We start from the raw sequence: 27,720 nt of genomic DNA, 5'->3' as shown, positions 1-27,720 counted from the left end.
CCATGGCGTCCATGGCACGACACAGGGAATCCTAGCGTGGGGCTGTGAGTGTAAAAAAGAAAGCGTTTAATTCTCTGTACTTTAAATTATTAGGTATATCTTTTTATACTTAAAACGACGTACCTACATCATTATTTTCAATTTAAAAGTACTTATTAATTATTGTCCTCATTGTTTACACAACAAGTACTCAGCTGATGTGACCTTAAAAAGCCGGTATGCCGTTGCTTGTCCAGTTTTAGAAAGTATACGCTGTCTCATTCATACCCATTAAAGACAACTCTGCGTCTCTTTCTAATACCATGCAAAGGAGTTAATTCATTCTTAACGTATGAGAACATCTGAGCGCATACACGTATCGCGGCAAAAATAAAAAAGAAGATATTCGAAATTTGAAAAATCTAGTCATGTCCATAGACAATTTAACGTGTGTTCGAAAGTTGAAATTCAAATAAGAAGATAAGATGGAGGCGAGAGTCAGCGTAAGTACCTTCTAATGTTAAGTTTAGTAAAGTCAATCGAGATTAATGTTTAGATACGACTTACTAAACATTGATCAAAGTTTGATAACTAAGTAAACAGTCGAATATTTCGTATTGCTGTCTAATTCTGTATATAGTGTTTAATTTTGTGTAAGAGTACGCACGATTTACCTGTAGTGGGTTAAGTTAGTAGACATTAGATAACACACATAAACATTAGATATTAATAAGTCGTGTACCTCCATATTAAAAGTACAGACAGCTGGCTTAACGGTGTACCAACTTCTTTTTCATAGTCGACGAAAAATAGGTAAAAGAGATAAGTTGTGAATTATTAGTTAAATATACTTACTTTAATCTTATAAATAAACATTTCCAGCACATAGTTTTAAGATATCGAAGACATATATAAGTAAATAATATATTTGTTATTCATTGATATTTTATTTTTATAAAAACGATACGTCGATTAAAAATACCATACGATATATTTTCGAATAAGAATTACATAACACTATTCGTTCGCTTTGAAGATATAACTCTCAATATAAATATCGTTACAAGTTATTTGTGTTATTGCCTAAATACAAGAAACTTTTCTGTTTATAGGGCACCAAACAAACCCTAGAGAAAGGCCAGACAGATATCGCTGATAAAACCAAAGATAGTTCCACGATTGCCACAACGAATATATCGACCAGACAAGACTCCAATGTGAGCATATTTCTGTTAATATGTATAATAGGTGTTTCTCTAGGAATTATTCTGGAGATCTTAAGCGTACAAAATAGAAGACAGGAGCGGAAAAATCTAACGAAGCGATCCTATTGGGTATATTCAGCGTACCAGGACGTCGACAATAAAAATGGTTTGCTAAAACACGTACATTTAGTTCTAGACAGAATAGGATATGAAAAGAGTACAAATGATTCCGCTTGGAGCCTCCTTTGGTCGCACGACTATCCATTTAGGGTCCTATACCCACACTTGCACCGACTGAAACCCCATCAAAAGGTCAATCATTTCCCTGGCACTGGATTTATTACTAACAAAGTCGACCTCGCCACATCGAAGTCAAAATACATACCAAAAGCCTTCAAACTACCACAGAATAAAGGAGAATTCTTGGCTTACGCGTCCAAAAACCAAAACGCGATGTTTTTGGAAAAACACAACCAGCACAGAGGTGTGTATTTAAAGAACGTGAGCGAAATTGATTTGTCGACCGGCGAAAGTTTCGTGCAAGAGTACGTGCAACGCCCGTTCCTAGTGGATGGTCACAAGTTCGATATTGGCGTGTACGTGGCCCTAACTTCAGTTAACCCTCTCCGTGCGTATTGGTATAAGGGGGACGTGCTGTTCAGGTGAGTGTGCTATTTTAAATCGATTTTTAAGCGCAATAAGGATATCGGAAAGGGTTCCGTTCAGGATAAATTAAAAGATTATGAATGTACAGATTATGAATTATGAATTATGATTATGAATGTACAGATGTGTAGATTATGCTACATCATATCGTCCGGAAACCTATATACCTGTCTCTGAAAATTAAAAGGTTTATACATCACCGTAATCACTCATAGTAAGTTGTCACTGCATCTGTACCCAAATCCTTAAAACAGGAGTGCCTTTTTTTATCGTATACGAGTAGCAGACGAGCATGCAGTCCACCCGATGGTAAGTGGCTACTGACGCCCATGGACATCTGTAATCAACCCAAGATAGGATTAGATATTCCTACCTGAGGTCGGCCAGAGATGCGCCGCTACCCCTGAGGACTAAGCTGGAACGCCTCGGAAGAGTCTGTCTCCCTTACCACACCCTTCAAACCAGAACACAGCAGCGCTTAACACTGCTGTTATTATGTAGATCACCGATGTGTTGCTTCTCCTGAAAACTTCATATGTAAGTCAGCCGGCTAAACACAGGAAGAGACACAGATGTAGAGGTGGCACCTCTTCGGTCGAATAGTACTATTTCTACCACCTATAGTCATGGCGATGCGTAATGTGGGACAAGACTATAGAATAAGTTATATAAAATTACCGCATTAGGTTTTTTACACTTCGTTGTAATTTTCTATAATTTACGTTAGGTTTTCATGTTTTATTACTTAAGTTCTTACATAAATAAGAGGATTTAGCAGGTTTTTATTTTTCATGTAGGTATGTAACTTCGAATAAAAGGTAGATTTTATTGTACTACAACAAAAACGACTTAATAATTAATTAACACGATCAAGATACGAGAATGAAATTCGCATGTAAATTTTGGTACATTTCACCCGCTAATAATTTAGTTCTCATTAGCATTAATCATAGCATAGGTATTCCACGAGACTAAATAGTTACGCTAAATCTAAGCACTAATATTAATTACATTTCTCTAAGTCCTAATACTCAATACGAATAGACGAGGAATTTAAATGTGTAATGAGCGCACATCTCCGTAAATTGATGACAAATTTTATTAATTGAAATCGTTTAATATCAACTACCACGCTTTACTTAGCTGTTTTAAGGTTACATTGGCTAACTGAATTTTAAAGAAAGTAAAAAATATTAATACTAATAAGATATTATACAGAGCTACACAGCTGATTATATTTTTTTAAAGAACGGACAAGCATGAAGCAAGCAAGAAGCCGCAGGCAAATGCTCGTCATGAATAAATCTGTAACTAACTCTAAGTTGATAAGCCACTTATACAAACATAATATTATGTGACCCCGAAAATATTCACGGAAATAAATTGCCATGCAAATATTAAGGGTAAACCCTTGTAAGAGGTCCCTTAAACTGTAACTGCTTTCCACGTGTACATTTTCATTTCCTGCTTCCCACGCCCAAAAGCCCTTATCTAACTTTTGTAACTAACAACCGAAATCTGGTATTATATCTACACAAATAATCACATATTATAAACGATGACACTTAAATATGTTTAGTAAATTTTGTAATACGTCCATAATGATATAAGGATAGGATTTGAATGTTTAAAGTTTTTAAATAGCAGCAAAATAAATTTTAATACAATTGTTTTTATCATAACCAATTTCAAACTAAAACCACACACATGTTGGTGTGTATCACCTTTCTCATTTAGGTTGAATCAAAATTAATCTCAGTCCGTACAGATCCCAAGAACTTTTTCTCGTATACCTAAGGGCGGATTGTTAGATATTATACCAATCATCTTTCAAAGATCTTTTTTAAAGTCTTAGTAGTTGTGTAGGCTTCCTCGCAATGTTTTCTGATATTTCGATGTTAAAGCAAGTTATTGGTAATTAATTCTAATACGCATCCTATTTAGAAGAGTTTTGCTTTGGCGTTAATGAAAATAACCAGAAGAACAACCTCAGCTTAATGATTTGAGTCATTCCCGCTTTATATCCTCATATATCTCAAGAAAGACAAAAATATTTCCATTTACTTAAATACATTACTCCACTATTATTAATACATTACTTATTAATGAAATGTCTATATTAGGTTTACTTACAATTACGAGATATCATCAGTATTAATTTACGTCTATTTTCACCTTTCAAGAATTATTCGTTTCCAATATGTTGAACAAAATACGCATGTCTTAATCTATTGTAGTGACTGTTCCCAATTTAGCATTTACCTAATAATAAAGCGTTGTTTGATATATATTACAAAAATAGCTTTCCACATAGCAGCATAAAACATATTTGTCTACACTAATATTATAAAGAGGAAAACTTTGTTTGTATGTTTGTTTGTAATGAATAGGCTCAAAAACTACTGGACCGATTTTAATTCTTTCACCATTCGAAAGCTTTATCCACGAGTAACATATGCTACTTTTTTATATGAAATATATTTGATAAACAGATTTTCAGGCGGTACGAAGTTTGCCGGGTCAGCTAGTATGTAATATACCTACTCCGTATATAGCTATTTAGTTTTATTCGGCTTCGTTCCAATGTGTAACTATTACTTACATTACCTTTATTATTTAATCAGAAATATTTTTATTTTTCAAACATAATTTACTGTAATTAAAGTGTATAATTTATTAAAAGTATGAAAGTGACAGTATCTGTAATTTTAAATACTTAAATTTTACATTTTATAGTCTCTCCTCTCCACATTTAGTATGTGAAAGTGGCGATCTCCATTAACCTCATTATATAATCCTTATTTATACGAATGAGTAAAATAAATATGAGTATGATAAAAAGCTTTGCAAAATTCGAAGATTTTAGGTATAACTAAAATACGTATAAATAAATCCTTACTAGTACTAAATAATAAATCCATTTTTTTACCTTTTGTTGCGTTGATCTTTAAAATGATTGAACAATTCAAACAAAATATGAATTAAAACCGAACAAATTTAACAACTATATTTTGTCCTTAAAATATTGACTATTAAAAATTCAAAGACTCGCTTATAATTATTTCATAACTTTGGACTTGGTATATAATGTTAATGTTTTAATTTTCCAGGTACTGCCCCGCAAAATACTACCCTTTTGACCCGAAGAATCTCGACAAGTATGTCGTAGGGGATGATTACTTGCCGACGTGGGAGGTTCCATCCCTTGCACACCCCTACACAGCACTGGGTTTCAGTATGAAAGAAGCTTTCGATACTTATGCAAGATCTAAGGTAATTATTTTTTCTCTGGTGAGCGACTACTACCCCTTACAGACATTGACAGACTACTAACTACAACAACTGACAACTAATTGACTAAAACTAAATTAGAATGCCTAGTTTAATGTCGTTACTTCGCCACACCCTTAAACCCACAGCAACGCCTAACACTTCTACTAAAAGGAAATAAGCATGTCTTTAAATTGAATAAGGTTCTACTAACATTATAGATACAAAAATGTAGTATGTAGGCACAAAATGTTATTTTTGGATATCCTGTACTATGCTAATTTTTGTGGTTGTACTAAAACAACTTTTTATATACCTGCCTTGGTTGTCATATCAGCGAGGGACAAAGCGAGGATTGGGGGCTACTTGCCGCGGGCCAGAGCCAAAAATATAGCGAAGACACCTTACAAGTTCCCGGAAATTTCATTAAACGTTTACAAATCTTTGCTAATTGCTAGCGGTAATTGCAATGAGTTCATTCGCGTACTTTATCTTAAGCTTTTGGAATATATTTTCTCTTAAGGTGTCATAAAAAGGTAATAATAGATCTCATTATAGGGTTGAAATAACAAACGAAAGTGTGTTACACCTGATGCTAAGTAGTCACTGCCGCCTATGTACCTATTTCTGTATTACCTGTAACTCTTTAAGAAGATCGTCGTCCTAAAGTGATTTTATACTATGAGGTATCGCCCATGGGTCAGCCCTACTAGAACTGATTCAAAAAATTTTATCGTTATCTCAGATCATTATCTAACCCGCGTGACGACCAGGGTTCACGACCGACAGACATCTGAACGATGAATTTGGATATCTGTTTTGAGTCTAAGTGTTTGTGTATTCGGCTTTGAAGCCTCGATGGCACCCACGACACAGGGAATCTTAGTGCGGACTTCTATCGTAATTTTTCGGTTTCAGGGCAAGGACACGACAAGAATGTGGGAGGAAGTACAAAAAGCGATTAGCGAGGTGTTTATTAAAAAGGAAAACCATATCATAGAGGCAGTGAGTACCTATTAACATATTGTAGCATTTAAAGGTCACATGACTCGGAGGTCAGTCAACGGTCAGTGACATGGGTGCGACGTACTCTGTATTTTTTACCCTAAAGTCTTATGGTAAGTCGCAATTCTCATGATAATAAGTCAAAACATAACATAAATTAAACGCAGGATTAGAGGTCAGTTACCTATTTCGTACGCATTTTTCGTAATTACCTACTATAATAATTTTAAAGCGAAGTATTAAAATTACAGAAAATAGAGCTCGAAAGGTTAAATGCTGAATTGGTTAAAAGTTTCTAACTAGTTAGTACTTTGTATATAGAAATGCACAAACATACTCATAATCTTAGGAGCAGATACTGGAGGAAGGGAAAAATCAGAGGTATCTACTTTTAATCAGAGGATACAACCTTGAACCTCCAACTGAGAGACCGTGTTTATTTGAGTGAGGCTATCACTGCTACGTTATGCCAAGGCTTAATGAGATCAATTTTTTAAGCTCAAAGGCTATCCATCATCAGACAACTTCTTCGAGATGATGCGCTTCGACCTGGTGGTGGACGAGGACCTAAGGGTGTACCTGCTGGAAGCCAACATGTCTCCGAATCTAAGTTCCGCTCACTTCGCACCGAACCAGTTACTTTATGAACAAGTGCTATATAACTTGTTTTCATTGACTGGCGTTGCGAATCACATACAAGATGGAATTAAGGGGTAAGGAAAGTGTGCACAAATAATTTTATGCACATTATACAACTACCGTACAAATAGATTCATATTTAAAAGATAGGTGGTGGTGGTGGCGAAGGTGGTAGAACCCTTTGTGGTTCGACTCCGGCGGCACCACCGCCACACCTATTTCTACCTAATAACAGTTAGGCGCTGCTGTGTTCCGTTTTGAAGGGTGTGGTAATGGAGACAGACTTTTTCGAGGCGTTCCAGCTTAGTCCTCAGGGGTAGCGGCGCATCTGTGCCCGACCTCAATTAGGAATATCTAATCCTATCTGGGGTTGATTACAGATGTCCATGGGCGGCAATAGACACTTACCATCAGGTGGACTGCATGCTCGTCTGCTACTCTTATATTATAAAAAAAAAATATGAAATCAATGGCACCCACTAGCAAGCTGTTATAGGATTGTTAAGCTAAGATTATATAAACTAATTGTAATTTACATATTTGACTGTTGTGGTAATATGGATTTGGACTCAGAGTGCGTAAACGTGTTTGTATCCCTCGTTTAATTAACCATTATACCATTATATAAACAACATGTTGGTGCCGGAAAACCCCACGTCTAAAACAAAATTTTTACCCCTGAATTTACTTGGAAAAACCCCTGAGTTGACTACAACCTAAACGTGATTTAAAACAAAGATTTCAGATGCGAATGTTGCACAATACCGTATACTGCAGTTATTGCTTCGTAGCTTCCCGGCTCTGTTGACAATTGAAACGTTCTTGCCAAAAAATATTTATTTTCACCACTTTTCAAACGTATTTCAAGCACATTGCGGCACTATTATTGCTGATATTTTTAAAACACCGTTTCTTTTGGTTGCTAGTTTAGTATCTATTCAAGTTATTGAAAATGGTTTTAATCTAGCTAGCTAGTTATTAACAGGAGCAATTGGAGATACAGTTTAATAATCATATACTTTGATGTTAAGAGGATTTTAAGCAATTTGAGTTGAATATTTTCATAATTGTATATATGGGCGGCGAGACCTTTTATAATATATAATATTAATTATTATCATGTTAATTTTGATTGTCAATATGGAATTAATATTTAGATTAAAATATGGACGACTTCCGGTAGTACTTCAAAACACTTTGTTAGTCATACCAAATAAATTATATGAATTATAATAATATTAAAATATTTATTCTCGTATTTTTAAAACAATATTTTAAATATAATGTTATTTTATTAATAGTTAAATTTATTGTGAATCACGTCACTTGTTATAACAAAACAAGTGATGTGAGAGGGTAGTTCTTACGCTGTTTGTCACTCGAGTAGTATTTAAGTCCACGCGCTGGTAGAGCGTGATTCATTCGCATTTAATCAGTCGTGTAAGCCGTTACTCTGCCCGAATTGTAAATAAAAGTGAATAAAAGTGATTCTCATATTAAAGTAGTTTCGTTCAGTTTATTAATAAAGTGCGGTAGTGGGATATCGCCGACAGCAGCGGTGGGATGGACCTACGTGTCCACATGGTCATGATGGAGATCAATGGTGACGTTTATTGGTTCGGGGCAATGGCGCGCACATTTGGCGCACGTGTTTGGTGATTTTCCTGGGATTGCTTTGAACGAAGCCTTAGGAAGCCACGCCGTTGGTAAAGCGTTTGACAGCCGTTGGATGCTTTGATTATGGCGGGACTGAGCGTATGGAGCAGTGCAATTTTGGGGTGGACTCTGGTCTAGTATGACCGTTTATTTCATACGGGCGACACGTTGCCATTTTGATACTTATAATCACTTGGATGGTCTATTGTTTCAATTTATTTCTATCTCGTAATTTTATAATGTTCGCTGCTTATTGGGTGTATTGCAACGACACTGGGCTTGTGTTGACCGCAAACGTACCGGAAGGTGGTCAATATTACGGGTCGCTATAAGGCAGGATACTTTTGACTTTGGTAAAACCAAGGCGGTGAGTTAGTAAGAGCCTTTTCGGTAAGTGACTTTATGCTTTAAAAATTGAGATACTTGACGGTTTGTTAAGAATTTGGCTACAAGAATATGACCACTGTTGGGAAAGAATTTACTTACGAATTACGAATTTTTAAGATTTTTGCGGGTACACTCATTATTTCTTGTGAAAATTTTCTGAAGTTTGTCGTATTAATGCAATTTTAATAGTCTACACGTTGCTCAATGGAGACTCTTCTCTCTCTCTCTCTATAGTCGGTCCCTCAATGCTGAGGATCGTGACTTCTTTGCTTTATAGCGTCTTTCCAGAGATTGCGATTAGTAGGCCACTATAGCCACTGTAGGTGTATCGCCTCGCTGACCGGTAGATGGTCCGATACCTGGTCTGAACATCGTTTTGGGCTGCGTCCTCTGGGTCTTTTGCCCTCCACCTTGCCTGTCACCAGTAGCTTTTCTAGGTTGTCATTATTTCTTCGGGCTATATGACCGAAGTATTTAAGTATGCGGTGCAGGAAAATGCTGGAGAGACGTTGGGAATGCTCTAGGTGTAATTCTTTTAAGATGGATGCGTGGGTCCGGAAGGCTGTCCACGGGATTCTTAGCATTCGCCGCCAGCATCACATCTCAAATGCGTCCACTCTTTGTCTGTCTGCTACTTTCAGCGTCCAAGATTCCGATGCGTAGAGGAATATGGAAAAGACGAGCGTACGAACTAAGTGAACTTTTGTACGCTTAGTAATATTCCCGTCCTTCCAGACCCTGGTAAGTTGGTTCATTGCCGTTTTAGCCATACCGATGCGGCGTCGTATCTCAGTTTCGCAGTTTCCTTTATCATTAATGACTGACCCCAGGTATTGAAATTCCTTGACGATTTCGAAGTCGCTGAGCAGATTTGTTCGTTGTAGTGACTCAGAACGGTCGATCATCATAATTTTAGTTTTGCTCCTGTTTATCAAAAGGCCAAAGTCCAAGCTTGTACTCTCAAGCCGATTCATAAGGTCCCTCATTTCTTTTTCTGATGAAGCGAATAGAGTTGTCTTCGGTAAAGGCTCAATAGATGTGTTTGTGATATGGGTTCAGCGAAGATATGATACCGTAGCGTTCAGTGGCGCTCGTGTTTGAATTTAACGGTGTGTTGTATTGAGCAAGGTGAAGGTGATTTAGGTTAGAACATTTAAAATTTGGGTTTTAATGTCCTTGATGAACTTCCAGACTTCTGTCATTTTGTTTTTCTATATACAAATAGGGTATATTACGGGGTAATTGGTGCTAAGCTGACTAAATTTATTTAAAGTAGTTACAATAATGACTTAAGAACTTGAGTAAGCACTTTGATCGGACTGTACCAGAGGTTGTCGTGTAGCCGTATTATGCGGTGGGCAGGCAGCTATGGCGGAGGTCTAGTTTCAGTAGAAACTATGTGTATTCATGTAAGTGGATTTGCGTTAATAAAAAGTAACAAGTGGTTACTGGGTTATCCATCAATCACATGTAGTGGTTAAATGTCTCTAATTATTTGATGTATTTGGTCTAAGTAATTTTAGTAATTAGAAGGAATTGGTCAGCTAAGCTCTTAGTTTATAAAAAAAAAAAAAAAAAAACAAAAAAAAAATAATAATATTATATTAATAATAGTTCGTTGGAATTTATTTTACGCGTTTGAGTTTAATGTTAAGGTACTAATTCTTTTGTTTAAATGGTGTTGTAGAAAATGTGGAATCTTATACAGATAATGTGACCGATCGATTTTGTGTAAAATTTTGTTTAATTAGAAAAGTGATAGTAATGTAAAAGAGGTCGAAATTGAGTACGGTTGTATTGTGCGTTGAGAGATTCATGTGATTTGAAATAAACTATTCATCATTAGTCTTTTAGTTTTAGCGTGGCGAATAACCTTAACACGAGTTAGTCAGGATTGGCCGAGCGGAAATTCTAATATTCGCCGTTTGTTTTTCTGTCTTACAGGAACAACACACGAGGACGTTTGACTTACACGATGGCCATGCCGCGGATGGCCAGTGGAGGGTTGGTTTGAGTGCGCTAAGTATGAGATGGCACTAGCTGGACAGACATAGGGGCGGTTTGTCGATACCTGCTACAAGTAAGTGGTCGGGGTGCGCGTGGTCCTTGGGTGCCACAACGCCACAATTTGGACCGCTGAACCTTCATTTCAATTTTTGTAACAAATTATTTTCTTTAAAAAAAAAAAAAAAGATGCAAATTTGCACACGTGGAGCCGTATGGGCACTGGGTAAATGAGAACTTTGAAACAATTTGTAACTACGCTTTATTTATTTCCTTTCCGCATTTCCTTTCCCATAACGCTGGCCGATCACCATGCGTTTCCTTTTCCCGGTCTTGGGGGCTAGATCCCAGGATGGGTGATGCCTATGTTTCCACATTTCCTTTCCCATAACGCTGGCTGATCACCATGCGTTTCCTTTTCCCGGTCTTGGAGGCTAGATCCCAGGATGGGTGATGCCAGATTTGTGTGTTGGCTAGATCCCAGGATGGGTGATGCCCGATGTGTGTTATTGTGTTGTGTTGTGTTGTTGTTGTCTTGTCCGCATTTCCTTTCCCTGACGCTGGCTGGCCACCATGCGTTTCCTTTTCCCGGTCTTGGGGGCTAGATCCCGGGATGGGTGATGCCGGTTATTGTCAGCTTGATCCCAATATGGGTGATGGTTGTTATGGTTGGTTTGATTTGGATCCTGGGGCTTACTGGTACCATATTGCAATACTGTTTATCTTATCTCTAATTTAAGTTTACAAATATTTATGTTCAAAGAAATGTTTTATAGTTATTTTTAGTTTAAAATGTTTTTATTATTTTGTTTTCTCTCTGTATATGTTCAAAGAAATGTTTTATTTTTGTTTTTAGTTTAAAATGTTTTTATTTTTTTATGTTCAAGGAAATGTTATATTTTTGTTTTACATGTTAAATGTTTTATTGTTATTGATTCTCTTTTTTTAAGTTCACAAAAGAAATTTATTATTTTTATTTTATTTGTAATAAGCGCCGAGATCACGTTTGAATCAGTTTGGCCGTATGGGCGGCGAGGCATTTTATAACTATGTTATATTTATTGTGGGTTTATTTTTGTAACACCAGAATTGCGCAGAGAGCGCGCTGAGTCAGTATGGCCGTATGGGCGGCGAGACCTTTTATAATATATAATATTAATTATTATCATGTTAATTTTGATTGTCAATATGGAATTAATATTTAGATTAAAATATGGACGACTTCCGGTAGTACTTCAAAACACTTTGTTAGTCATACCAAATAAATTATATGAATTATAATAATATTAAAATATTTATTCTCGTATTTTTAAAACAATATTTTAAATATAATGTTATTTTATTAATAGTTAAATTTATTGTGAATCACGTCACTTGTTATAACAAAACAAGTGATGTGAGAGGGTAGTTCTTACGCTGTTTGTCACTCGAGTAGTATTTAAGTCCACGCGCTGGTAGAGCGTGATTCATTCGCATTTAATCAGTCGTGTAAGCCGTTACTCTGCCCGAATTGTAAATAAAAGTGAATAAAAGTGATTCTCATATTAAAGTAGTTTCGTTCAGTTTATTAATAAAGTGCGGTAGTGGGATATCGCCGACATATACAATGAGTCTTAGCTAAACACGAAAATAAATGCGCTGCCACTACAGTACAGTTTTTACATAGATAGTAGGTATGTAGGTATAAAAGTAATAGACGATTAGTCCATCTGATGGTAATTGGCCATTGCCGCACATAAATATCTGCAATCAACCCAAGATAAGATTAAAGACCTGACATCGGCTTCAAAGTCGAACCATAAAGGGTTCTAACAGCTTTCTAAGGGTTCTACTACCAAGTCCTTAGCATTTTTGAAGCGATTATTTTTCGTCAGTAATAGTTTAATACTTTCTGTATAAAAAGTGTGCATATATCACTGATACTCCTTTATTTTAAAATAAAGTACCGTTTTATTTAGCCGTTTTAAAGCAGTGCGTTTATTTTATAAAATTACTTTTTCAGGGACGCTGCGCAAAACATGGTATCATCTCAAAAGAACATAGCAGTTTGGAGCGACGAGTGTAGAACGACTTGTCAGGACGACTGCGAAGCTTCTGCAATATGTGGTCTTTGCAAGCCTTGTCTTGATGGCAGGATGAAAAGGAACTTCCTAAACGCTCACAGAGAGTTCTTGCACAGAGGAGACTTTAGACGATTATTCCCACCTGCTATGGTTAGTTGGTTAACTTCGATCGATAGGAAAAGACTAACGCTTCTTTAAAAACTTTGACTGAAAGTGGTAAAACCCTTTGTGGTTCAACTCCGGCGACACCACCGCCACACCTATTTCTACCTCATAACGGTAGTGTTAAGCGCTGCTGTGTTTTGGTTTGAAGGGAGACATATTTTTCCGAGGCTTTCCAACTTACTCCTCAGGGGTAGCGGCGTATCTGTGGCCGAACTCAGGTAAGAATATCTAATCCTATCTGGGATTGATTGCAAATGACCTTGGGCGGCAGTAGCTACTTACCATCAGGTGGACTGCATGCTTGTCTGCTACTCAAAACTCTTCTTGTATTTTCGAAGGACAATGTCACTGGCAGGGAATTCTATTACAATAATACTACTAATCCATAAGCATCAGAAACTATTATAGGAAGGAACGACCTAAGTATCGATTACCGGTCACGTGTTTCCTTTGCATGTTTTTTATGAAACAGTACCACAAAAACTCGTGCAGCTAACCTAATGTTAAGGTCTCAATAAATAAACGGGAACATAAAGCCTGGCTACATAATAATTGCATTACACGTAAGGCTATAAATGAAATGAACATGAATAGGAATTATTTACGAAGTCAGTCAAGAGAAATGTCTCATACACTTAAAGTTCAAATTAAAGTAAAAAGCCTTGTCTTTATTCCGCGGAACTCATTTTTTACATTTGTGTAAGATGAAATAGTACTTCAGTTTATTATTATTTTTTACAATATAGAATATATATTATGGATCTAGGAAAAGGCCTTGTAGTCCATCTGTTCATAAGTATCCACTGCCGTCCATAGGTATCGATAAGAAACGCTAAATAATATCAGTCATACCTGAACTTGCTCACAGATGTTGCTACCCCCAAGGACTAAGTTGGAGCCCTCTATCCCTTCAAACCAAAAGGTAATAATAAATAATAACACAGCGACGAAAACATTCAAAAATGCCTGAACCTATTTTAATGCAAAATCTCTTTAATAAGTTAATTTGCTCATATCTATTTTATTTATGATACCTAATGTAAGGTAAAAATCCGTTGATATTTATTACAATAATATGATTGATAATTATATTATATAATTGTGTGTGGTGTATTTTGATTTCAGCAACCAAATATAATAAAGGAAGAGGATATAAAGGACTTAAATGCCGCAAATAAACTCCAATATTTGTGGTATCAAGGAAAATGCAATGTGGACGCTACCTGGTGTACATAATAAAAATAACTGTTACTTTTATTTATTTATTTACTAAAAATAAATTCTTCAAACTGACAACTACTTTATGCTTATTCTAGAATCACTGCACCATTGATTGTAACAATCCCAAAATATAACTACCCAAGTCCTCATCCTGATTTGTCCATGACACATAAATATTCTTTGTGCTATCATCGTCACCCTCAACTTTGATCAGAACGGACTCGACAGAAATATTACCATCTGAAATGGTAATGGACCAGCCTTGAAGCTTCTCTGCCAATAAACCTTTCAGTTTCTCTGCAGTTTTGACAGCAGGACCGGGGTCCTCAAAACGGACTGTACTTGTGAAACGAATTATGTGCCTGTTTATACCAATTTCATCACATATTTCATCGATATCTAAGAATGACAGCCTATTATCCTTTACACAAAGTATACCGTGCACAACACGCCTACGTTTCGGATCAGGAGGTTGGGCATTATATCTCACAGCCTCAGCTTTTAATAATCTCAATGATACATCGATAGGAATTTTCGTCGGAGTATTTATTGTACAAGTTTCGCCATTGGCTGGCATATAACAACTTATTTTAAACTCCTTTTCGATTTTGTCCTTCAAAAACTCCATCTTTTGAGCCTCTCCGTGCACAAGCAAAACATTCTTTGGTTCGCAGTATTGTATCAACTGCATAATGCCTTTAGCATCAGCGTGGGCTGAGAACGACATGTACTCGACAGCCATTTTTACTTCAACAACTTGTCGATTTTCAAATTCTATTTTCTTTGCTCCGTTAAGAATTTTGTGACCAACTGTACCTTGGACACAGAAACCTGGCATGATAACCATGTTCTGTTCAAATGGAGCCCACTTCTTAAAAATGTTCAATGATAAGCCGGAGTGCAACATTCCAGGTGTTGCGAAGACAACCATTGCACCTGGGTTGTCTATATAAGCCTTGTCAAAAGGCTTTATGTGCTTAAAATCAAACATGTTTCTCTGTACAAATGTCTTGCGAATTTTCTGATTGGTCCAAGTGATGAACATCTTGTAATAATTGTTGGCTTTCTCCGTCAATCCCAATGCAAAGTAAACTGGGTATTTCAAATTCATTCTCTCCCAGTATGTTTCAAGCAAAATACAAAGTTCCTGTGCTCTTCCTAAAGCGAATACTGGTATGAGAACTTTCCCTCCCTTCTCAACACATTCATGTACTTTTTTGAGAAAATCTCTCTCACGGCAGCGTTTTGAATCCCTGATTGTTGTAGCGTAAGTAGACTCGGTGATGAGAAGATCAGGTCTACATTTATCAATCCATGCTGCTCCTAAGTGTCTGTCCGGTGTCATGTTATAATCTCCAGTATAGACCACTGACTGAGAACCCACTTTGATCCAAAACATGGCAGCACCGAGCACATGGCCAGCATAATATGCCTTTATCTCCAATTCATTATCTACCATTACCGATTGATGCAATGTAACTGCAGTTACCTTTTTGATACAATCCTTGATCATTTGAGAAGTAAAAATGTTAGACTCACCCTTCCTCTCGACGGCTACTTTCCTCATGTCTTCGAGCAAAATCGGGGCTATGGCTTTGGTCGGGTGCGTCATGTATATAGGGCCGGTATACCCAATCATTTCAGACATGTAAGGAAGCGCCCCACAGTGGTCTAAGTGGAAATGTGATATGATAACGCAGTCGATCTGACTGGTGATTGGGCCCTCGGGCACAATGTAGGAAAAGTCTGGGAATCGCCGTTCATCATTATACCCCATGTGCATACCACAGTCCAACATAATGTTTTTACCTCCCATTGAAAGCAGTATGCAGCTCCGACCAACATCCTGGCCCGCGCCGAGCGGAGTTATCTTTATATCGGGCATGGTATTTCACTGTTACTTTGTTTATCAATTGTTAAGTTTTGTAAGTCGCAGTATAATATTGGTAGTTCAAAACAACTTTACCATAGGTAATTACTTTAAGTGTATCACCAAACAATTACATAGCTTATCCATGTGGATTGTAAAACGTGATTACACACTTGGTATCAATTTATTAACCTTCCGGCATCACTTCACTCGTTTCTTGTAGTTCGCTTGGTTTGACAACTTGATAAATGACAAAAGATTACAAACAATGACGTCAACGTCAAAGTTTTTATTTTTGACATTTACACACTTAAATGTTTTAACTAAAATAACGTCAAAGTTACATAGACTTCCAAAATGTATGTAATATTCCCAAACGTTATTTGCAAAAAATTAAAGATTTTATATACATGTATTTCCTATTTTCACTAGATATTCATGATTTTTATTTTGGAACACTAATTAATATTCATGTACGTATTTATATTGACGATTTTCAGATCCTGTGATTTAATTAGAGATGTAACAAAATGGATCACCAGAAAATCGATTTATATTGAATAGATTTTTTATATAAACTAATCGGTTTATAGATAACCGTGACTTAGTAGTTAACAGGCAAAGAGTATAGATAGGTTACTATACTGACTATACACCAAAGAGTATACAACTTAGAATATTAATTATTAAAACAGAAATTAGAACTTTGAATCGATTTTTTAATAGTAATAATCATATATATTTTTTTATTCTTCATTTTGACGTTATATCATGTCATACTGACGGTTTGACGGTGTACACAAGTGTATTCTGTGCACAGAACACCTATACTCCTGTATTACGCCGGAGGACATAAGACGCCATATTGTTTATTTTGTTTTTTTTTTAATCTCCTGAGATGTTACTATACACAAAAATATTAAGAATATAAAGTATATTTAAAATGGCAACAAAATTGAGCCCCCGTAGGTATAACCATTGCACTTACCTAGTTGACCCCCCCTGATTCTGTGAGTCTGTGTCGGTTTTGTTTATACAATATCAATTTCCTATTTGCCAGGCTTATCATAATAAAAACGTGGCTTAAATCTTCCTCGTTGTCCTTAGAAATATAAACTATAATAAAAGAAAGACCGTTTTCGGTTTATTGGCGGTAACGACGGTGTTTTAGTATGTGCTATTGTGACTGATAAGCTTATCACCCAGCAAGCTTCGCCGGTTCGTAGTGCGGACGTGTTTCTTGCTACGCCCAGAACGAAATTAAAAAAAAGAATAGTAAAATGTCTGGAGAGTCTTCCAATAAGAAAGTGGCACTCATAACTGGCATTACAGGACAGGTAAACATTTGTTTAATTTATAAAAGAGTAGAATTAAAAATGTGACGATTTTCCGATTTCGTCATCGGATTTCCCAAGAGTGGTGTTGATTCTACGAATATGAATTGATTTTTATGATAAAGTTAAAGGTTTTGTGTGTCCTTGGTGCTCTTTAAGTATGTTTATCTACTAAGGTTTGTTTAAAAAGATGATTGTTTGTGACCACATATTTAGCAATATGTTAGTCTAAGATTAGTTTCTAAATAATTCTTTTTTCCTCACATCTGTAAAATCAGTTTGATCCTGGATGGGAAAACTGATTTTTGATATCAATCTTACTGGGTCTTATTGTGTGTGTCTCTGGATTTATAGAAACAGCTCACCTTAATCCTATTTTTCTTCCAGGATGGTTCATATCTAGCAGAATTTCTGATTGAGAAAGGCTATGAAGTGCACGGAACTATCCGGAGGTCATCCTCTTTCAATACTGGAAGGATCCAGCACTTGTATGGCAAGCCAGCATGCCACACGGGAGGCCAGATGCACTTACACTATGGAGATCTCACTGACACTACTTGCCTCATCAGTATTATCACTAAGGTTAGTCGTTTACAGGAGTAATCTCTGTTTAACTATGGTTTAGTTCCTTTGACCCATGAAATTATGTCCTGGCGCTGGGCATGGTTCCTTCCTACAGCAAGCAAGAGGTTTGAAGTATGCTCCAATAAACTACTCTAAAACAGATATATTATGGCAAAAGATAAATGTTACTACCTATCCCTATCCCTAAAAGGCTCAAAAGATAAATGTTACTACCTATCCCTATCCCTAAAAAGCTCAAAAGATAAATGTTACTACCTATCCCTATCCCTAAAAGGCTCAAAAGGTAAATGGTACTACCTATCCCTATCCCTAAAAGGCTCAAAAGGCTCTCTCTCAAGGTTCAATGCCTATTATTCAATGTACTGACTGATATGATAGCCATTAACTAGGAATAGGAAAGGACACAAATAGGACAGGCATCCTACTTGATTATGATAATGTATTAGCCTAATTTAGACATACTTGCAGAAAAATGCAGAAAGAATTCACTTGGAGCCAACTCATAACCAAAAACAAAGTTTACATGTAAAGTAACATGAGTTGTTGTGTTTTTGATACATATATATCACTCATGGTCAGTCTGAATGAGAAAATACCGGCCATTATATTTCATTTCAATGCACTGACTCTTTGTCATATCAATGCCATACATAATTTACACCTATTAGTTTTGTTATTGTCAAAGAATGTGCCTGTTATATGAAACAAAACAGTTTCTTGCAATTTTATTACATAAACAAACAAATGTAATGAAAATTTTGCACAGAAATGTTTTAATTAGAAGTTGATTTGTGACTCTTTTGGGTTACAAAAAAAAGAAATATTTCAGAAAAAAATTAATCCAAAGATTTAATCTTCCATTAGTAGACAATAACGTAGATTTTCGGAGCGATAGATTGAAAAGATACCTAAAACAGTTTTAATGATAAAATCAATAGATTGTAATGATTAGATATACATCATGTCTAGGAAGATTGCTGTGGTAGTTTGAAATGTGCGTTAATATGTCGTGACTACGCATACTGGTTTTCCTTAAACAATTACGTATCTGCTACTTAGATCATCATCATCAACCCATTACTGTCCCACTGCTGGGCACGGGTCTCCTCTCAAAATGAGAAGGATCAGGCCATAGTCCACCGCGCTGGCCAAGTGCGTATTGGTAGACTTCACTTACCTTTAAGATTTTTTATAAATCTCTCAGGTATGCAGGTTTCCTCACGATGTTTTCCTTCACCGTTTAAGCAAATGATAATTAATTTCTAATACGCACATAAATTTGAAAATCAGAGGTGCGTGCCTGAGATTTGAACCTCGGACCCCTCGATCGAGAGGCCGCGTTTCTTAGATATTAGGGAAAAACTATTATTCTTGTATACAGTCTATTAATAAGCACGGTTTGCGTTACCAAATTTCTGCAATGCATGTAATACCTACTTTAAACTACACGAAAGGTTTCAGCGTGTTTTCCCCCTATCATAACTTCGTTATTATTGCACTTGAAGGCATGAAATTTCGTATGTTAATTCATTTACATCTACCATAACAGCCAGAAAATATGAAGTTGTCTGCCGCAGCCCAGCAGTATCAATTTCTATGAATATAAATGGACCTTTATTTAAAAATAAGGAGTAGCGCGCCATTTAGCAGATTAAATTTAAGGCAAATCTATCAATAAGCAAATAGTATTAAAATAAATTTTGCATTGATCACAGACACGACCAAAGGAGATATACAACCTTGGTGCGCAATCCCACGTCAAGGTGTCATTCGAGCTATCGGAGTATACCGCCCAAGTGGACGCCTTGGGCACACTACGGTTGTTAGAAGCGGTTAGAGCGGCAGGCCTCGAGAAGGAGACTAAGATATACCAGGCTTCCACCTCAGAGTTGTATGGCAAAGTGGTAGAGGTGCCGCAGACTGAGAAGACGCCGTTTTATCCCCGTTCGCCGTATGGTATGTTTTTTTTTTGAGAAGCGAAAGAGTTCCTTGTTCATATTTGTTTTCTTATAATTTATTGAAATAGCAAACAAAAATTTTGGTGGCTACTATCAACCCCAAATAGGATTAGATAAATTAGATTCCTTTCTGATGTCGGTCACAAATGCGTTGCTATTCCCGAGGACTAAGTTCAAACACCGCGGAAAAGTATGCGTCCCTTACAACACCTTTCAAAGCGAGACCAATTTTTTATGCACCACATAATAAGAATAAGAAATGAAAGGGTTTTATTAGAAGAATAGACAAACAATTTCGTTATTAAAAACCTTGCTTTAAAACTTTTTAATATATTTTTATTTAAGTATAGGATTGAGGTAAAATATAATTTAGGTAAACTTCTACAACTCAATATGTAATATGTCGAATATAATCAGTAAAACGTCCATGTTTCACCTAATTAATGCTAATTTCCGCCCGGAAACAATAAAATTATTGATAAAAACGTATGTATTTGATGATGATATCAATACATTATTTTAGCAGTTAATACATCGCTTTAATTTAATGTACCGACGTATCTAGAATACCTAATAATAATTTAAATGTGTTTTATATCATTGTTTTTCTAAGTGACTTAATATGTATAATAAACATATTTTATAATAATTCAAAATTTACCGTTTAGATATAATACTGTTTAACGATCTCCGTGGCGGAGCGATCACCATACCTGTCTGACGCGCAAAGGGTCCCGGGTTCAATCCCCGACCAGACATATTTCTAACCGATGTTTCTGAATTTTAAAGTTTTGTTTTGTTTTGAAGTTTGTATATTTGTCTCGGTGTGTGTCCATAGCACCTACGATACAGGGAATCCTAGTGTGGGGCTGTGAGTGTAGACAGCGTTTTTTATTACGATTTTATGGTTAGGTAGTCAGTTTTACTTTTATGCTTAACTAATATTATTGGTTCGTAAAAATTCAGCCTTCTCTAATTTTATCTACAACGAAGTTAAAGGGGGTCGAAAATGACCTGAATTGCTTCGAGAAAAGAATGGTACGGCTAGGGCCGGATTTAGAGGTCTAGAGGCCTTGGGGCAACAAAGCAGTGGAGGCCCCCTAGCCCCAAATTATTTTCCGAATAAAATGAACAATTTTTTCAGTTGAGTTTTTCAATAAATATTTTATTGTGAAACGCAGGTAGATTCTTCTAGTATTCATGTTTGTACAAAGTACTGTTATGATAATAAAGGTAAAATAGTGAAAAAAAAAATATCAAAGAAAAGATTTTTTTTATATCCGGCCCTGGGTACGGTCATGCCGCTTTTTTTCGACTTGGCGGGGGCACAGTAGTGCCCCCAGATAATCGTCAACTAATCTTTTTATAAATAAATATTTGGGCTGTAGGGCGTATAATACGGCATACATATTATACATATACATATAACCTCGAAGTTGAGAAAAAAATATATTAATAATATTTTTAATTATTTTCTCTATATATATTATTGATTTTTTTCTTAATCTATACTAATATTATAAAGAGGAAAACTTTGTTTGTTTGTTTGGTTGTAATGAATAGGCTGAAAAACTACTGGACCGATTTTAAAAATTCTTTCACCATTCGAAAGCTACATTATCTACGAGTAACATAGGCTATATTTTATGAATATATTTGATAAATAGATTTTGAGGCGGTACAAAGTTTGCCGGGTCAGCTAGTGTTATATAAATAAATATTAACAATAGTGTATTTAATCGCCAGCCTGCGCGAAGCTCTACGGCTACTGGATAGTGGTGAACTACCGGGAAGCGTACGGCATGTACGCGTGCAACGGGCTGCTGTTCAACCACGAGAGCCCGCGCAGGGGGGAGAACTTCGTCACCAGGAAGATCACCCGGGGGGTCGCCAAGATACAGCTGGGGCTGCTCGACTGCCTCGAGCTCGGGAACCTGGACAGCAAGCGGGACTGGGGACACGCTAAGGATTATGTTGAGGTATGTAGATTTTATATAAGCGGTGATAGCCTAGTGGTTAAGAGTCGACCTCTAAATTGCGGTGTCCGAGGAAATCCCAGCTCTGATTTTTCAAATTTATGTGCGTGTTAGAAATTAATTATCACTTGCTAAACGGTGAAGGAAAACATCGTGAGGAAACCTGCATACCTGAGAGATTTAAAGAAAAAAAAATCTCAAAGGTATGTGAAGTCTACCAATACACACTTGGCCAGCGCGGTGGACTATGGCCTAATCCTTCTCATTATGAGAGGAGACCCGTACCCAGCAGTGGGACAGTAATGGGTTGTTGATGATGTAGATTTTATAGATGAGGAATGCTGTACAGCTATTGGATATTGGTTAGGGCATATTAATGTCGTCACAAAGTACAAAAATGTTTCAAAGTATCAAAAGGGGTGTCGCTATCATATGCCTGGGATTATTCGAATATTTGAAGCTTAGAAATTTGGATAGTAAAAGAAATTTGTGTTATGCTAAGGATAGTGTTGAATAGCCTAGACCTAATTTAGTTCCACGTGGATGTGAGAAACTTTAGAGCTACTGAATGAAGACCAATGAAGTATGGTTATAACCTGGGTATTTTCCGTGTCTGATAGTAGACTTTTGTCGAATTGACAATAACATAATAATGCAAAACACATTTTATTTCGACAAGATATAATTAAATACCTCGTTCCGATCTGGTAGTAATTTAAAAAATATATATTGTAACCTATAATTTGTAAATTTGTAAGTGCCTTTGTAGGCCTATACATTTATTTTGTATTTTATTTCATTGCTGTTATTTTTGTACTCAGGCGATGTGGCTAATGCTGCAACAAGACGAACCGGATGATTTCGTAGTCGCGACTGGAGAAACGCACAGTGTCCGGGAGTTCGTGGAGCGAGCCTTCGCCTGCGTGGAAAGGAAGGTGGAGTGGCGCGGTCGTGGGGTGGATGAGACGGGTCATGATGCTGATAGTGGGCAGCTGCTTGTTCGCGTGAATCCTAAATACTTCAGGCCGGCTGAAGTGGTGAGTATTGTTAGCTAGATTAAAAAAAAACATTTTTTTTCCGAATACCGGTCATATTTCACCGTATATTGAATTTATGTTGCTGGATACTGAGGATACTGAGTATTTTATGGATATCGGATATGCTTAGCCGGATACGGGATTAATATTGTCGGATACCGGATTAACGTTGCGATATACTATATACTGAACCTCTTACGCCGGATATTACATGTACTTTGCCGGAAACCTGATGCTAATTGGCCGGATACCGGATGACGTCTATCCATGGCTTAAATGGTGAGTACATAAGCTTAGCTTAGCTAGATACCGAGTAACGTAAACGCACAGTGTTCGCGAGTTCGTGGAGCGAGCGTTCGCCTGTGTGGGGAGGAAGGTGGAGTGGCGCGGTCGTGGTGTGGACGAGACTGGACATGATGCGGACAGTGCGAGTGCACCCTAAGTACTTCAGGCCGGCTGAAGTGGTGAGTATTTTGCAAGGCACAATTCCGCCAGATACCGGATACATTTTGCCGGACACCAGATGTACTTCACGAAATATCAGGATAATGGATAGCAGACTAAGAGAGTAGGAACTGCTCATCGAATACATACACTATTAAAACATGAATCTAGTCGAATACACTATTAGAACACGATTCTTGATCGATGATCGATGATCATTTCCATAAATACCAGATAAGACTTATTTAAATTAGACCAGACTGAGATAATATATGACTGCGTGTATATCTGATGTACGCCATGCATTTTGCCGTATCATAGTTATCGGCACGGATGTACATTATACAGATGGACTATATGTAACAATGCCTATTACCTACGTGTATCCGAATTACAAACAAATAGGAGCTTTGGTACGGCATAGCACACATCAAATATACAACCGAAATGTATAAAATACCCTTATGCAATAACCCTTTTGCGGTACTTTTTTGAAAAAGAAAAAAATGTATATTTATTTAGCTAATTTAATTTATTCGTATATTTTCAAGGACTTGCTCCTGGGCGATCCATCGAAAGCAAAAGCCAAGCTCGGCTGGACCCCGAAGGTGACCTTCACGCAGCTGGTTCACGACATGGTTGAAGCGGACCTCGAGCTCATGAAGAAGAATCCGGAGGCTTAGGGTATATTACATTTTAATTAGTTAAGAGTCCGCGCCAAACCGCTAATTAACTTGAAAGTGGTTATAATATAGGCGTAGTAGACGAGCATGCAGTCCACCTGATGGTAAGGGGCTACTGCAACCCATGGACTCTAGTCAACCCAAGATAGGATTAGATCTTCCTACCTGAGGTCAGCTACAGATGCGCCGCTACCCCTGAGGACTAAGCTGGAACGCCTCGAAAAAGTATGTCTCCCTTACCCTTTAAACTAGAAAACAGTAGCGTTTAACGCTACTGTTATTAGGCAGGAATATTGAAGTAACAAATTAGTATGTAGTCCACCAGGTGGTAAATGGCCAATGCCGCTTATGGACATCTCTAATCAACTCTAGATAGTTTTACAGTCCAGCCTGAGGTCGAACACAAATGTGTTGCTGTCTATGAAGACTAAGGAGGAATACTTGAATCAAGTGTCTGTCCCTTACCACACCCTCTAAATTACCGTATTCTGGATACGGTAGTGATAAATATTGTTGCGGTTCGTCAGAAATAAGGGTGGCGGTAGTTTCTCCGGAGTAGAACCATAAAGAGTTCTACCGGCTAAATAATTATGCCTAATACATAATATTAATAATTTGGCAATAACATGATATTTTTTATTTTCAGAATCCTCAAGAATATTCCAGTGACTTGATGGTTTCTTATCCAGTGCGCTTTATTAGAACTGATTGTCATAAAATTATGTCAAGGAATTTTATATATGTAAAGCATTTACATTGTATAAAATATTATTATATGTATCATATAAAAGTTAAGTTACTTGAACTAGGTAGCTAACTTATGAAATCATTAAATATGTCACCATTACACATTAACATTACATGTGTATGCATCTTTACACGTCTCAGTCCTACAGACACTGAACAAGTCAGAAAAAAACATATTTTCCTATGCAGTATTTCGACAGGCAAGGCCCGTATCTAGGCAGTCTTGTTACGGTAGATATTATCAATAGACATTGTATAAGAAAATATTGTTTCGTCTGCCACGACATGCGTCTGACACTATCTTTGTCTGTAGATGTAAATGAAACCTAAATGAGGAGGGCGATCTAAAAATAATAATCTGGAAAATATGGTATAGGGAGAATATGGTATAGGCCAGAGGGAAATTACCTTCTTAACATTGACCGACCGCACGAAATGGCAAGCTCGTGACAAAATATAATTAATTAATAGAATTTCCTCATTCGTATCCTATTCGAATTCGAATTTGAATTTCCTAATTCATAATTTTTTCGCGACTCATTTTTGACAGCCCTGTTAATGCGGTTCTTATATACATATTTATACAAATTGTATTTCATTTGTATATCGTTGTTTTATTAAAATACGGAGAAAATATGATTTGCCAGTAAAATTTGTTATTTTTAAGTTTATTATTATTTTATGTTGAATTTCTTGTATGTTCAAATTATAACACATTTATTTAGTTCATTATTTACGAGCACAAATATTAAGTAGAATGCGTAAGTTTAATAAATATTGTATTTTTGCAATATGAATATTACATATTGTCATAATGTTAATATTGATATTGCCAAAGAATGTAATGAGTGAATATTTTGTTATTGTCAATATTGTGATAATAAAATACTACAGTATTTTAATTTGTAATCGCTGTTCCGTTTGTAAGTGCTATGATTTTATGTTAAAGGTGGTTATTTAAGATATATAAACGAATTATATATTTTTATTTTAAAATAAACTTATAGATATATTCTGTTTAATTTAAGATTTTGCATTGCTTTGTTAGGCATTGCTTAGGTTACAAATAAGGCGTGTTTTATCCGACTGCTGTGGGTAATGTTTTCCGAACGTAAAAGCTATGCAGCCCAAACACTTTAACGGGTTTTAACTCCGTATTATCGCTGGATTCTGTATTTAAACTACTTGCACTATTTAAACTACTAGGGACTGTCAATTGTACTACTGATGGTAGTATGACACTTGTAGTATGTAAAACGTCGATCTGCGCTATTTAATAATATGGACGGACTATTAATTTATTTTGAATCTATTCAGATGGTAAACTGATTTGGGGAACGTAAGATAACACGCAAGCACTGCTTCACACTTCAAATAACATTATTAAAAATCTAACAACAATATAATATAAGGTCTGTGAACATAGTGCAATTTTAATTCATGATTTATTTTATGTATACATTATTTTTTAAAAGTACTTTCAGGATGTGACTTATTTTTATATTTAATGATAGCACTGGTGTACAGCAGATATTTAACTTTTGTATAACATCCATGAACCCGGTTAGATTAGACAACTTGAAAAATAATCTAATTACACACTAAATTTCTTGGCCGTGACCACTCCATCGCCTCATGACGATAAGGAACTTCGCTCAAAAAAGCAGGGGAAGAATTTCGGCCTAACACACTAGATTTATGATTCCAAACCAATGATTTTAAGTCAAATACGTGTTAAAAATATTAAGGATGATCTTCCATTTGGTCAGTGGATCTTCTCAATGTAAGGCAATAGTGATGTTCATTTAGAATCTTTACATACATTTACATTAAAAAATAGTTCAGATTAATGTACACAAAAATATTACATTATATAAATGAACTGTGCACAATATTTGTCATAGGGGTCGTTCAAGTATTACGTAAGCACTTTTAGGGGGGCGGGGGGTCTCTGCTTTGCTTATTTTGGATGACATGGGGGGCAGGGGAGTCTAGATGATGATTACGTCATCGGTAGTCTAATTTGTTCACACGAATGGCAACCCTCACATTGTCTTTACTTGAAAGCGAAACGCATTTTCGGGATTCCCGCAAATAATGCATTTAGGCATTTTTTAAATTATAATTATAACATTATAATTATAAAATAAAAAACAACAATACATTAATTGAAAAATGTTTACGTAAGCATGGGGGAGGGGGTAAGAGCTTTGCTTACTTTTGCTGACAAGGGGGATGGGAGGGGTAAATAATTGTAATAAATCTGCTTACGTAATACTTGAACGGCCCCATATACATTCTATATAAATAATGGAATCACAGTGGCATCAATACAAAAACAGTAGTTAATCGAAAAAAACGTACATTGTTTAATAATCATAGTAAATATAATTTCTTTCAGAATATTTTTTGCATTATATTAAGTACTTCGACATGTATTTTCGTAAGCGTAAAATGAACAGTGTATTATATAAGCTACCTTTTTATTCAAACGAAAGTTGTTATGTATATGGACCAAACCATTGTATGTAACATGGATGAAAACTGTACAGCAAATTCTGTTCTGTGAATAAATGGTGTTATAAAAATGTTTCTTCTTGTTTTATAAAAGTAAGTTTACATTAACCTAAAATTGGTCTTACATATAAACAGTTTTTGAATAAAAAAAACTATATTTAATATGTGTTTTTAGAAACAAGTTCCCTATATTAAGTGTATTATCTATGGAAACAAGATTTTCGTGACGACATTTTGTTCTTCTTAAGAAACTCCTTTTATTCGTTACAAGTCATGAGGGTACATAAAAAATAATTGGTCCGCCATATT

The 27,720-nt window shown here is 36.2% G+C and overlaps 3 protein-coding genes across 3 annotated transcripts; 2 read left to right on the top strand and 1 right to left on the bottom strand.

Moving 5' to 3' along the window:
• Positions 1-314: 314 nt before the first annotated feature.
• TTLL15 (tubulin tyrosine ligase-like 15) lies at positions 315-14,338 on the top strand. Its single transcript, XM_073085317.1, has 7 exons — positions 315-482; positions 1,092-1,846; positions 4,961-5,123; positions 6,039-6,125; positions 6,624-6,838; positions 12,814-13,024; positions 14,165-14,338. Exons 1-7 carry the CDS (start codon positions 465-467, stop codon positions 14,273-14,275), a joined length of 1,560 nt encoding a protein of 519 aa, XP_072941418.1. The 5' UTR covers positions 315-464; the 3' UTR covers positions 14,276-14,338.
• On the bottom strand, positions 14,288-16,355 carry IntS11 (integrator complex subunit 11). Its single transcript, XM_073085231.1, has one exon. It carries the CDS (start codon positions 16,143-16,145, stop codon positions 14,358-14,360), a length of 1,788 nt encoding a protein of 595 aa, XP_072941332.1. The 5' UTR covers positions 16,146-16,355; the 3' UTR covers positions 14,288-14,357.
• Positions 16,356-17,141: 786 nt separating this feature from the next.
• On the top strand, positions 17,142-27,486 carry Gmd (GDP-mannose 4,6 dehydratase). Its single transcript, XM_073085413.1, has 7 exons — positions 17,142-17,467; positions 17,852-18,046; positions 19,765-20,005; positions 21,754-21,986; positions 22,805-23,020; positions 24,016-24,148; positions 24,794-27,486. The coding sequence occupies exons 1-6, from the start codon at positions 17,411-17,413 to the stop codon at positions 24,145-24,147; spliced, it is 1,074 nt and encodes a 357-aa protein (XP_072941514.1). The 5' UTR covers positions 17,142-17,410; the 3' UTR covers position 24,148; positions 24,794-27,486.
• Positions 27,487-27,720: the final 234 nt, after the last annotated feature.

Source organism: Epargyreus clarus, unplaced genomic scaffold, assembly GCF_041222505.1.
Source record: "Epargyreus clarus isolate Ecla_fem2 unplaced genomic scaffold, WU_Ecla_fem_2.2 ptg000001l, whole genome shotgun sequence".
Classification (NCBI taxonomy): domain Eukaryota; kingdom Metazoa; phylum Arthropoda; class Insecta; order Lepidoptera; family Hesperiidae; genus Epargyreus; species Epargyreus clarus.
This window is presented reverse-complemented; position numbering and strand designations above follow the sequence as displayed.